At 37.1% G+C, this 14,174-nt stretch overlaps 1 protein-coding gene across 4 annotated transcripts in view; it reads right to left on the minus strand.

Moving 5' to 3' along the window:
* The window catches only part of macrod1 (mono-ADP ribosylhydrolase 1), a 173,488-nt gene that overhangs the window by 79,465 nt on the left and 79,849 nt on the right, over positions 1 to 14,174 (minus strand). For all 4 annotated transcript variants that reach the window (XM_081611610.1, XM_008420437.3, XM_008420435.3 and 1 more), the window contains one exon: positions 620 to 649. In XM_081611610.1, coding sequence (XP_081467736.1) covers positions 620 to 649 — 30 coding nt within the window. The remainder of the gene's footprint in view (positions 1 to 619; positions 650 to 14,174) is intronic.

The raw sequence follows: 14,174 nt of genomic DNA on the forward strand, positions 1-14,174 counted from the left end.
CGCAGAAACTAATTGGAAGGGTAAAAATGGCAGCATGGTGGAGCGAGCGGGTGGGTCTGAGAGGCTGAAGCTGTTTGAGTGAACAAAGGCAAAGAAAACAACCACAGGCAAATGCTCACTCCTCAAATTTGCAAACTCCAACGTACACATACACGCAGGCTGTGTAAACGGTGTGTGTGTCCTTAGCGAATGCAGCCACTGCATTAGTAGTGTAGATTTATTACAAATATTGATTAACCACGGACGACTCGACATCACACTTGCGTTGCAAAGCACTGAGTCAACAATACGTAGAAAAATGACTGTTTATATCCGCAGCACTCACACAACAATAAATTATGAACTATTGACTTTGCACCTGTGTGCACCAACATGGAGGGAGGAAACGAGCAGACAGGCGCACGCTGAGCAGCATGCAAAGGCACCATGAACACCTGCCACAACAAAGACCTGCCTGTTACCAAACACAAAGGAAAATTCACACCAAAACACCCACTGCTGGAGCCTCCGAATTAAGAGAGGTTTATTCTTGAAATAAATCCTCTGGCCGTGATTTATGGTGGTGTCTTTGCATTCAGTTCATGCTAGACGGTAAACAGTCAGACAGGTTGGTACTCACCTCCACCTCCTCCGAGCAGGCTCTTATTGGCTGAAAGAGAAGAGAAGAAAAGAGCTTTTCAACATGACTGATCTATGCAGAGTCTAATGGGTTTAACCTTTTGACACTGATTTTGATATAAACCAACAAAAACACATTCAGATTAGAGGATTTGCTGCCAATGCTTGTGTCTGCAGCTTGTTGTTGGATCCATCTTAGCCCAAAACTGTAAGCTAAAGGGTGTATAACCTAATTTGATCAATGTTTCTACAGCATTATTTCCTTTATTTTCCTCAAAAATAGCCGCTTACAATAAAAACCCAAACATATTTCGTCTCTTCTTTTTAATAAAAAAGAAAAAAAATCATTTTTTTTATCACCTGAAAGGAAAATCACAGATTAACAGCAGCAAAAGGATAATCACCTGAAGCACACAAATGCACACATTTTGAGACAAAGTATAAAAAAAACCCCTCTGAAGTAAACAAAACAAACATAATACAAGGTGAAACCCTGTGTGTGCTTGTTCAAACTTTTAAACAACTTTTTCAAATAACCTTGGCGTTTTTAGATGCTTGCAATTTTTTCCTTTTTCAAACAGAAATTAAATTAATCCACAAGAAACCAGGGTCAAACTTGTTAGTCCTCTTAATGCTTCCAGCCCTTTCTGGATGTTTATTTTCCTGGATAACAGCCTGAAGGCATTGGCTGTAGTTTTCGACTAGCTTCTGACAACCCTGAAGAATCCCAGCTTGTTCTTCGGCCAAATTATTTGATGACCTTCTGGCATGAAGCTTCATCTTCACTTCACCCCAGATCTGGGTTTAGGGCTTCAAGTCAGTCAAAACTTTATTGTTCTGGAGGTTCTCTGGAGTGTCTATGAACTCCTTGGCTTCAAGTTTTTGCCTCATTTGTTCTTCGTGGATCTGCTTTAATTTTGTGGAAACCTTTTCGTTTGCTCAAATACTGTAAGTCTGAGCCAAATGTTTGCTTTGCTTGATGGTTTTTTTCCCCAAAAAATACCCAGTTTAACCTTTATGATCTTTGAGCATCACAATGTTAAAACCAATGGTCAATAAAAAGTTTTAGTTGAAGAATTGTAATTAATAATAATTAACCATATTTTAATTTAAAACTATATAAAATTAGCAACATGTTCAATTCAAAAACCCTTTTTGCTGCTAAATTGTTGAATAAATGACAGAGTTTGGGACATCTGTGCCTGCTTGCAGCATGTTTTGCATTTTAGGGTTGAATAGCTTTGGTGATAAACTAACTCCTGTTTGCACAAGTTACACAGAACAAAAGTGTATTCAGCATCACATCAGATAAATTTATGAAGCAGAAATTAATCCCCAGTGGGACAGGATAAGTGGATGTCGCTTGTGTGTCAGATTTCCAGGTGTATCAGAAATGCCCAAATGTAAAAACAAAAAAAACTTGATTAATTGAGTTAAAATTTTAATACGCAAAATCTTATTTTTACGCATTAAAATGTATTTATTTAATCAAAATTTAAGTGTTGAAGTCCCGGTTCTAGTTAAAACACATCACAACAAGAAATGTTCAGATTTTGGTGACCTAAGAGGCCTTAGTTAATATTTCTTTAAAGGTTTTTCTGTGTGCTATACTCAGAAATGTTGGTTCTGTACTTGACCATTCCTAAACATTTTCTTCCCCATAAACCATTTACTTATTAATCATTTATAGACAACAAAGCTACAAAACTCAGGGACAAACAAACCTATAAATGAACCTTTAAGCAAATTTTGTTCTTATTCAGTTGAACCCAAATAAAAAACCAAAACTAACACTGCTTAAAATTGAGACATTTTGTGATTTAGCAACATTAAGGTCATTCAGAAATATCTCTTTTGCACTTTATTTAGCCATGGTCTCTCATGGTCAAATATTAGGACTGGACAGAAACAAAAGCGGGGGTCATTTTGCAGTCTTTTAAAAACAAATTAGAAAGAAATTAGAGGTGGTTTAAAATCCTGTCAAGGTACTGTGTTTATCAATGACAGGAGCAACACCTTTCCTCATTAATTTTCTGTATTATTGGTCAAAGAAAACTGCTAAAAAGAATCATAATAGGATCATTTGTGAGCATTTTTGTTTAGCTGTAATGATTAACAGTATTTGCACAAATATTTCTGAAACGATGCATCTGATGGCAGAAGATCAACAATGAAACCTCAGTGTGATTTTTATTCTAAAATGAAAGGAAAGGAACGAGGGGAAGAGGCTCATGCTGCTATGCTGGCAACATTAACATGACCCAGAGATGCATAGTCATGAGCGAGCTTTACACAGCACAGTTCTTGTTACTGACAGACAGACAGTACATGCGTCATGTAGCCTTGGCTGATGCTGCCCTATTGATTTGGTTTGTCACAGAATGTACCAGAAAATAAGTGCAGCTGGTCACAGAGTTGAAAAGAGGAAGATGCAGCTCTTACATAATCATGTCAACATCTTTCCTTGTTTTATATGAAAGAACATATATCTGGTGCGCTTGAGACTCATTTGTTCTTGCTGGGTTTTTTTTTTTCATGAACTTGGACCTTTAATGTGTTCAGGTTAGTTCATGTTCACACCTTCATCCTGAAATTTTCCTGTGTCACCTGTGTTTTGACACCACAGTCAAATGTTTGCTCTATTGATCGATAAATCAATAACTGCTAGTTTCAGCTTACATCATGATAGTAATTACAGGAAATTTAAGTATTATACATTGTTAAGGAAATTTTATATTAACCCCTCAAGCCTTTGTATTTTTTTAAATGGCAGCAGCTTGACTTCATTTTTATTTTATTTGTCACAGAACTACAAACTTCAGTGTTTTTTTTATTTGAATTTTATCTGATAAATCAATGCAAAGCAGAGTGTAGTTCCACCCTTTTGTTTGTCTTTACCAGCTTTGCACATCTAGACAATGATCATTGAGACATTTTTAAAATATGCTTCAGCTCAGTCAGACTGGATGGAAACGTCTGAGCATCTTTTCCCAAATATTCCCATTTAAACACAAGAGCATAACTTTGATCTGAAGCTGCTCTGATAAACATCCAACCAGCTCTGGTTGGTTGGTTGGTTGGATGTTTATCATAGGGCAGATGATAAACTTATAAACTTTTATTATTTATATACTTATATTATTTATAAACTTATAAACTTTTGTATTAACATACAAAAATAATGAATATTCAGACCAATATGGTATACCCACAAGTGTTTCGGTCTTTTGCATTTACTAAAAGAGCTGCCCCGTATTTAGCTGAATGAATGACTTTATTTTCTTATTGTACACTAAAATCATAATGAAATCAAGAGTGTCTCTCCCACTATCTTGTATCTCCATGGGGATGATGTGTTCAGGAAGAACAGATTCAGTCTTCTGTCACTAGTAGCTTTTTTCTTATAAGACAAAAAGCCACATTTTGGTCTAATCTGACAATTAGATTGAGTCCTTGTTAAGTTGTCAAAAAGTGTTTTGAGATATAGAACAAATTGTTTATTTATCCAAGCTATCTTTCTCCCAACATTGGTATTGATTGATTGAGATGGTAACCATGATTTCATATACTGCAGCTCTACATAAATGCAATTATTTTATTCATCTCTAGTGCCAAACCCAACTAATCCTTTGTCTATAATATACAAAAATATAAAATTAGTCCAAACTTTTACATTCAGGAACAACAAAAAGTGAAGCCAGATTTATACAACTGAATCTCATGTTTCTCCACATTATCGCAGGTCTGTAACATGTTTCAGGATCTCTCATTAGGATTAGCGCTCAACGCTCCAATCTCTTTCACAGCTCTCTGTAGCACCAGTTTATAGCCTGTCGCCGAGTTAATTTTATACATGTGCCATTTCTGGTGCCGCCACCCTGATTTGATGGGTAGAATAAGAACCAGCAGGTTCTAAATCTTATCAAGGAGAACAGAGAGGCACATCACATTATTAGAGACTAACTCCACTGCCCACGAAGCTAATGAATAAACTCATGCTGAGTCTCCGATCCTGAGGATTACAAACAATTCAGTGGGAAGAAAAAGAGACAAAATGGCTTGATTTTCCTTTTAGTCATGGAAGTCCCTCTTAACACAGCTTTTCTTACCAATAACAAAAAGGTGACTGCTGCTTGAATATAATAACATAATGAGCTTGTTTAACAGACTGAATTAATGCTTGTAGCTTAGCTGGCCAGCGTGTCTCCAATCATTACCCTTCCCTGCTTGTATCATGTCACTGCACAGCTTTAAAAGTGTAAACTGCTGGCAGGGTGATAAGCCTGGCTGTGGCTGCTTTCAACATATGCGATACCCAAGTGTTTTCTCACCCGCATAACCAAAAAACGTGTGGAGTCAGCAACACTAGCCCAGGGACATCTGCAGTGCCTTCAGTTAACTCAAACCTGACCAAAAACTCATAAAAAATCACGTTTTTCTGGGGGTGGTTCCTGGTGTTTTTGCATTACATCCTCACTGATGTGACCATGTTAGCATAATCTGATAAGCACATAATCTCACTGCGAGAGGCGGTTAGAGAGACGTGTCAGAAAACACAGGGGACATCCCTCATTTTAGATACCACTTGCCAGCAGGCACTGAGCCAGCTGAGACTGTGCGTTGTATCAGGAAACTTGGTTTTAAGGCGGTAGGAAGAGGAGCTAAATCTACACGTGTCTGAAGATTATTCAAACATCAAGTTGTGCTGCCTCATTACCAGTAAATAACTCGTTTTCTGCCTTAAAACTTATTTTAATTCTTAATGTGGGCTACAGCCTGACATTTCATCTACAACAGATGAAAATCTCAACACTTGTTTGAAATATGCAGCAATAACGTTGCACAACCAGAGTTGCTAGCTAGAAAGAAAAAACACATGACTTTACTGCTAAAAAGGCTGAAAATGACAGATTTTACAGTCAGAAATGTGAATTTGTGAGCCGAACATCATCACTGTGTTGTGTTTGCAACCAAACTCAACATTATACTTACCAAGCATTACACCAAAGTCAAGGTTATATCTGAGCAAGAATAACAGTATGCTGCACTGTCCCAGGTGTTAAACACTATTATACAACCATAACAGGTATTTTAACTTAATTAAATTTCTACAGGGAAATTGTTTAACGAGATCATTTGGCTCATGAAGAGCCCAGATGTAATGTAGAGCATTAGGAAAACGAACTACACCTACAGAGGCAATAACCTAAGGTACTCATTTTCTGTCTCTCGCCAGGTTGTGGATGTTTTCTGGCCCATTTTGCTTTGCAGAAGTGTTTGAGTTCATTGAGTTATTCAGACAATCATTTCTGCACTGCTTTTCAGTTCCCACAACAACATCTTAATATCTTTTCAGGCTCTCTGCTGTTGATTTACTGTGAGTTTAAACATATAAAATCAAGCCTTGACCAAACTTTACTGACAGATGGACTCATATTTGACTCTGGAATACTTTGGTCCATCCACGACCGAATGGGTATGAAGTGTTTGGTGCTGATTTGTTGTGTTTGGTTTGGTTTGAAATGTCATGTCGAAATAATATTCTTTCTCTCAGCATCTTATCCAAACAGTGTCACATTTGATATTGTGCTAATACACACCTGTATGCCCCAAAGTAGAGATTTGCCGAATGTCCTGACTTTACAGAAATGCTTACACCGATGATAATTAATTAGTAGCAACTGGCCTCTTCTTTCCTCCTATGGAAGCAGCAAGAATACACTTAGTTTGCCCGATGGGTACTGACAGTCGAGGAGATTATGTTTTTCCCATTATTTTATTTATTTCTGTTTTTAAATATGGGCGTTTAACACTGCTGTCTGAGGTAATTAAGAAGCTAGTTTTTCTTAGGTGAAAGGGTTTTGGCACTTCCACAGCAGGTTTACTGGACTTTCCAATTTCTAAGTTGTGAAAATTATCAGGCCCTCCCCTAGGTGCAACATTTTTGAGTAGAAAAGTCATAAGTTGCTCACTAACCCTGACCTCATGAACTAATTTGGCAATGTGCACACATTTAAAACGTGATGAAAGCTGCAGTAATGAGGTATGTGTTTGCATATCTACTCTAAAGCTCTTGCTATAAAAGGAAGCATTTTAATCCATTCTTTACAGATAGTAAACCCTAAAGTAGCTGGTGCTGAACTGTTTTCTTTGACTTTAGTGACATTATGCATTAATATGTGCTTAGACTTTATAGAACTTGTATATTATTGTTGTCACTGCTACACTCGTATATCTGCATATGGATACATTGTCAGATCTGTAACAAACTGACAAAGGTAGGTAGCGAAGGATTGTTTTTTACCATAACGTTTGGATTTCAGCTAATCTGTTACACAGAAACCAAAATGCTAGACTGGTTGAATGCATTAACTGAGAAATGCATTGTTGTTGGCTTACTGGTAACAAACTGGTCACTGAGTGCAATAATAAGCTAATCCTACTGGTTTTCTGACTTGCATTTGGAACTGGGTTATTTAAGGTCAAAAGTCATCCCCAGATCAGAACTGTGACTGCTGAGGTGAATGAAACTCTTACTGTTTTACAGCCTGGGAATAAATACTAAACAAACGTATGTAACATTTAGTGCAGAGAGATAAAACGCAAGACTGCAAAGCTGCTGCTTAAAAATAATCTCATGAAAGAGATGCAGATAAAGGTAAAAAAAAAAAAAAAAACTCCATAAGTATATGCTGCAAGGCAACCAATATGTTGAGAGGCTGAGAGTTTAGACCACTTGGATGAAAACACCTTTGACAGCTGAGTCCCAGTTTCACACCTGGGCAGCTGGGTCTGTGGTGCATGTCATTTCCTGACTCCCTTTGCCACCTTTCATGTCTGTTTGAACAGCAACAATCTATTAAAGGAGACAAAATACAAGGAGAAAACCTTCACAGCAATAACACTGTAGGGCACTGAGCTGAACATGTGGATTCTTGCTCATAAAAAGTATTCACTCCCTTGCAGGTTTCTTTTTTTTTAAGCACACATAAGTGTTTCAGACAATCAAGGTAATTTTAAAAATCAGACAAAAGTAACCAGAGTAAATACACATGAGTTCACTAATCATACAAACCAACCTGGCTTTACCTGAAAAGTAATTACCAACCTTTTTAAATCATTACTTATTTTTTTGTTGTTGTGGCTTCAAGCTGAGTTAAAATAAACCAGCCACACCCAGGCCTGATTACTGTCAAATCAATAATCAATAAATTAAATAAATCCTGTCCAGCAAAATAAAGGAGATTTTAAGATCTCAGAAACACCATGTCACGTCCAGATTTAGAGGAAGGTGGCGGAAGTGGGATGACAGGTTGCTTTACTGCTTCAGTTCAATTCAATTCCGGTGGTTCAGTCAAAGTCAGGATCTAAATTTAACTGAAATGTTGTGGCATGACCCAAAATAAACCATTCATGCTCGAAATGGCAGCTAAGTGGATGTATAAAAAATAGATTTTGCAATACGTCATTAGGTTTAAGGGGCAATTACTGCTTTAAATTGTGATTATGTTTTTCTTTGGGAAAATGTAAGCTACCATTTGAAAAATCCATTCTGTATTTAATCCTGTTATGTTTTTATGATATAAAAATTTGGCTGTCAGCTGAAATATTTAAGTGACAAAAAAGCAAAAGGAATCTCTATATTTTTACAGAACTGCATGTGTAAGATATACCATTGTAAAATTTATTTATTTAAAGTAGTATTTTTATACAACTTAAAATATGTTGTAATTACTAAATTACTAAATTACTTTTAGTGTGTACAAATTACTAAATTACTAAGCTGTAAATATTTTAGTTAATTCCTTAAAGTAGATGTGAGGAAAATGTGAGCACTTTCGTCACTTGAGGTTACATTTGAGGAATAAGTCAAATGAAAGTATTGTTTCATTTGACTTATTCAAATGGAAAAAGACAAATGAAAGTATTTTTTTATGTCCTTAGCTACATGCAAGAAGAAAAATGCTGTCAGTTAGATTTTCAGTTTCAAGCATGCAGCACCCTGAGGTGAGAGAATCATTGCTGCAATGCCCAAATCACAGTTATGAGCTTTGTTGGTGATCATAGCCCAAATAGTGCAGGTTTAAATGCTTAAAGTATGATGCTCAAGAGTTATTTAAAAAAGGCACCACGTCCTCTTGAAAGGCAGGAATGCAAGAGTGTGAATTGAGTATTAGGGTGATGTGTTGTTTAAAAAACTTTATTTTACATGAGAAACACATCATGCCCAACGGAGAAATGTGATGCTATGAGCCTGTTTCTCTACCAAAGGCCTTGGGGAACATTTATGGAGTCCATGGCACCATTGACATTCAGAAATACCAGAACATTTCCAACAAAAAGCTGATGCTTTCTGCCAGCAAACTGAAAATGGGTGCTTAGGTCCGTCATCAAGACCAAAGGAGACACTCAGATCAAGACAGAAACGCTTAACCAGACTAAAACGAGCTTACTTCCAAAAGCCAAATCCTACAGAAACCGTGTGGGGTGATCTGAATGGAGGAGAGCATAAGACGGCTCATACGTCTGGATTATTAATAGACTCTGTACAAGGTAGCATGTTCAGAAATCCCTTGCTCTCTATGCTCTCCAGGCTTATGACCAGTGATAAGAGAAAACCAATCACTATCCTCTTGGCAAAACTGGGCTTTGCAAAGTATTGACAGCAGGGGAGCCATTAAATCTGCCACTAGTGATTTTCTTAAAATACTAATTTCTCAAGAGAAGTGTTTCTATTTTTTTTTTTTTTTTTTACTCAACTGAATAAATGTCCTCAAATTAAAGGCTGGATTTATCCAAAATGCTCTGTGTGAGAAGATGCTTCTGTGTAAAAAGTCACATTTATTTTAAGATTTATTACACATCTTCACCAGAGATGCCAGCAAGCCTGTCTGCAAATATCTATTAAACAAAATACTGATCGTATATTGGTTTGGACATGATCATACTTCCTGTTTTACTTAAATTGATGCCGATAATCGACAGGCTTTATCAAGTTTTGAACAAATTTCCAATTTCACAGCTCATAAAATCTCTCATTCCACACGTGGAGAGAAAGCACACCCAGTGACGAGAAATGAGATTTCTTTTTTGTGTCTAATATCGGCTGCAGTACAGTCACTCAGACTGAATTATTCTGTGACTGGTATTAAATGAGAGCAGCGGCTCTCTCACAATGTGGGAATGTGTTTTTTCACCTACTTTTGTGCTTTGTGCCCTGGCAATTACAGTGAATGTAAGTTCAACTTATATTATCCTCCATTTCGTTAAGAGTTCAGAAGGCCCATAAAGGGACAAATATTCTTTTAGTACAAAGGTTAATATATAAATATGACAGGTTTTGTGACTGTTGCCTTAAGATTTTCCAAGGTGGTCATGATGGCCTCCGTTTGATTTCTCAAAGACCTGAAAACAAAATCTGATGGGTGATATTTTACTCTGAAATGTTTTGTCTGCTCTTCAGGGCCGCTGATAAAAGCAAATGGTGTCATGATTAGAAAGATCTCCTTAGAAATGAAGCCACATACACTTGAACAGACACAACCACTTCACAGTGCACTTTTACATAGATTTAACAATAAGCCGTGGTATTTTGTCTTTTGGAGGAAAGAGCAAGGAGTGGCACACTTTGTACTCTATGAATAAGCACAACAAAGACTTACAAAATAAGACTGAGTTCTTGGACAGACATCAAGAAAGCAGCCTGACGACACCATAGGGAGGCTGCGACTGCTGTAAACACTGCTGCCTTCAGATATGGCTGGACAGCACCAAGTATGACCTACTTAGTCTGAAGCTTGCTGAACCCTTAAAGGAAAATCCGGGTCTTTTTTCCACTTCTTGGCCACAGGCATTTCTAGAAATGTAATGGTATAAAAAGGGAGCAGTCGAAGTAGTAAAGGAGGGGTGCAAATGCAGTATCTAATTGCCTTAATGTCTTTGTAAATTTGTGATTTTCTAAGTTAAACTGAGATGCAACCATGTATGTAGCTTTAAGCCAAAGCCGTGCTACTGAAATAATGGAAAAATCTAACTAAAATCAAACATCTTGTTCATTTGAAGATCTATTTTCTAGATGCCTACAGGTGCAATCTGTATTTTTCTTCAATCATGAAGTACAAACAGAGCTGGAATATCCAAACATTACCCTGTTCTGCTACGAGACGGGTTCTGTGCGCCAAAGATGAATGTGTTTTGGTGCCAAATGTGGGCATCAACCTTCGGGAAAAAGCAATGGACCTTGTGAAGATGTTAGCTGAAGATTAAGGCAGAGCATTAGTTTCCTCAGTGAAACTAAAAGGCCAATCAAAGTAGAAGAAGCCATTATTTCAGTAGCAACATAAAAATGCCAGACTGGGCACTCAGGGACAAAGACTTTACCGTTTGGAGGCATGTCCTGTGTTCTCATCAAACTATAATTGAAGTGTTCAGACATAACGACCATTGTTATATTTGGACAAAAAAGGGGGAAGCTTGAGCACCATGCCAGCTTTTAAGTATGGGAGTGGAGGAACGAACAATATGTGGAAATATTGAATCAACATCTCAAGACATTCTCACTCCGTCACTCCAGTTTTAGGAGGAACGGGACAAATTTCCTGCCAACTATTGTGAGGCGCTTGTTAGGTGATGCACAAAACTCTTGACCCAAATTATGCAACTGAAAAGGTACCGTTACTAAATACAAGAAAAAATGTGCACAAGAAAAAATGTGTGCAAACTTCTGAATTTGAAGAAAGTAATATAACTATTTAATTATTGTGGCATGAGGCAAATAGAAATAATTTTGGTTTTGCTAATTGAACTAAAACAAGATAATTTTAGTCAGATTGAAAGTCTAAAAAATAATGAATATTTTAACTTGAAAGAATTTTTAAAAAAGCAAGACGAGTCACTTCCATCACCACTGTAGGTGCGATGGCGCCATTACAATGTTGAAAATAAGGGTCAAGGTGGTTTCTTTTGCTTTTTTAAACAGTTTAAAGACATTTTCACTAACAAGCTCAGAATATCATGTTCTAAAAAAATAATGAGATTTAGAAAAGTGTGCGCATGCATGTCTTAGCGAAAAGTTTCCTTTATGAATCAAAGTGCAGATGGAAATGAGCACCTGTGGATCCGGCTGACACTTTGCCCTCTACTTCCCCACACGCAACACCAAACGCTCACTGCGTGCATGTTGGAGCATACAAAAGAACCTGCTGATCCTCAGCTCTGGATGATGAATCAAGACCAGCAAATGAAAGCCAGAACCCAGAGGTTGTTGTGGGGCAGGAAATGTTCACACTGATGAATGCATGTTTGCGTGTGAGTCTTTCATTTATGTATTCAGTGCAGCAGGATTTTCTCTAATACACATGTTTGAAATTAAACAAGCAAAATCAAACTCGCATAAAATCACAAAAATGTTCAAATAGGTGGCAATGAATGTATTTGTAAAACTAATAGTGATGAAGATAAGAATTTGAGCTTGTTAGTGATCAAGGTGTTTTTTTTTTTTTAATAATGGACAATGTATCAGCAAATTACTATTTCAATATTATTGTTGGAACTATTTACTCTTCATATTTATTTCTTTGAATTTTTTAAAAACTTATTCTTAGTTTACTTTGTACTTTAGGTTATTTACAAGGTTTACTTGTAGATTAATATTTTTTAATTTAATCTTTGTTTCCTATAGGTAAAGAGACTGGTGCAGGATCAGCATGCACTGGAGTTGGCCCTATGGTTTGATCTTTCTTTATTGCTTCCCAAACTGGAAAAATAAACCATGAAAGGCAACTTCCACATTTTTTGGGCATTAGGCTGTGAACAAAACATCATCATGGAGCAGCAGTGGCTCACTGATTGGGTTTTTAAACAGGATGCAGTAGAAGCCCACACCTGGCAGAAATGATGGTGTCCTCAATGTTAAAGGTCAAAAAGAGCGCTGGAAGCAGAGTGATGACATGAGATGGAGAGGAATGTCAAAATGTGTTTATCGCTTATTGCTGTTGCAACATTTAACCAAAAGAAACTGAACCTCCAACTATCCATGTATTCTCAGATTAAACCTATTTGTGATTTTTTCTTTTAGAACATAACCCCAAATTATTCAAATAAAATTAATCTATTCACTCATTTTTTTTGTACAACACATGTAATATATTCAACAGAAAAGCAGCGTGGGATGCTGAAATCCCATAGGTACAATGTTGGTTGGCGATATTGGCAGCAGTCTGCAAAGCATCGATCTAGAAGCATCGCTCCTTTCTCTGGACGGTGATTGGCTAAATCCTAAAAGTGGAGATAAGGAAGACTGTAGATATTGGCTTCAGAGATAGTGCTAATATGGTTTCCACTACGCATATTTAAGCATATTAAGGTATATTTGGTGTTTGTAGGCGGCTGCAGGTGTTTTTAGAGATGCAAAGACTCAAGGATTTCAAATATTCATGGGTGGATGTGGTCTGTAGTCTCCGCAAATACTGGGGTTCTACTGTGATACTATTTTCTAATTGCATAACTTCCGGTCTGGAAGTTATGCAATTATTTCTTGGTGGCAACATCTAGCTTGTATTAGTGCAGTTGTTAATGGAGTTTTTGTACATATGTAATTGGACTATTGTGTATATTTTGGACCCTGTGGAGATTGGAGAATATTTAATGAAGTTGCATGCTGTATTTTAATACTACAATTGCAAAAAGCATAGCTCAAATGAAGCTTCAGAATGCCAAAAATAATTGAGACATCCATCCCATGACAATTGCATGTACACTGTATTTGTAGCTAGTGTTAAGTGCAAATTGGACAGGGTGCTTCAAGGAGTGACTGAACCGAGACAGGAGGTGGTGAAACAGGGGAAAAAAATGTATTCATGCACAGATTCTTTTCATGTCGTCAAACACTCTATAAAAATCTGAGCCTGTCTGTTGCAAATATGAGCCGTTTTACTCTGTCACACATGAGTGACTTTTGCTATTACATTGCAGCTGTTTGGTGAATGCCAGCCATGGTGCTCTCACTCAATTTTGGTAAACTCGCAAGCACTCCAGTGCATTATCATACTTTCAGCTCAAATCCAAGAGTAAAAAGAGTCTAAGATGAAAAATCACCAAAGTTCCCTTCCTAATGCTCTTCTCCACTTTACCTCAGTGTGATGTAAAACAGATCACGCTTTTAATGTTGAATTGCTTGCTTTGCTGTCCTTTGGTGTACTAGTACAGGGTACATAATCATATCCATAGTTGATTGCCTAGGAGGTTAAAACAAGCTTTCCCAACATCCTGCCTCACAGAAGGTGAACTAACTCCATATTCTACCTTTACCTTTCCTGTCACAAAAACCATTATAATTAAATCCCCCTTACAATCATTATTCATAGGATTATAAAATTATTAAGATTGTCTCCTGCAGGGTACAATAGACCTTTGATAAATGTGCAATGATCCTATTTAATGCTGCTGCTCTCTGCACAGATACATAGGTGCTTGAGACAGAACCAGCCTCCGAGCCCTGTGGGGGAACAAAGGCATCAAAGCAACTAAGATACTCCATGTGCATGCACAATCACGCA

This window comes from Poecilia reticulata, chromosome 10 (genome assembly GCF_904066995.2).
Source record: "Poecilia reticulata chromosome 10, P_reticulata-male-v2, whole genome shotgun sequence".
Lineage (NCBI taxonomy): Eukaryota > Metazoa > Chordata > Actinopteri > Cyprinodontiformes > Poeciliidae > Poecilia > Poecilia reticulata.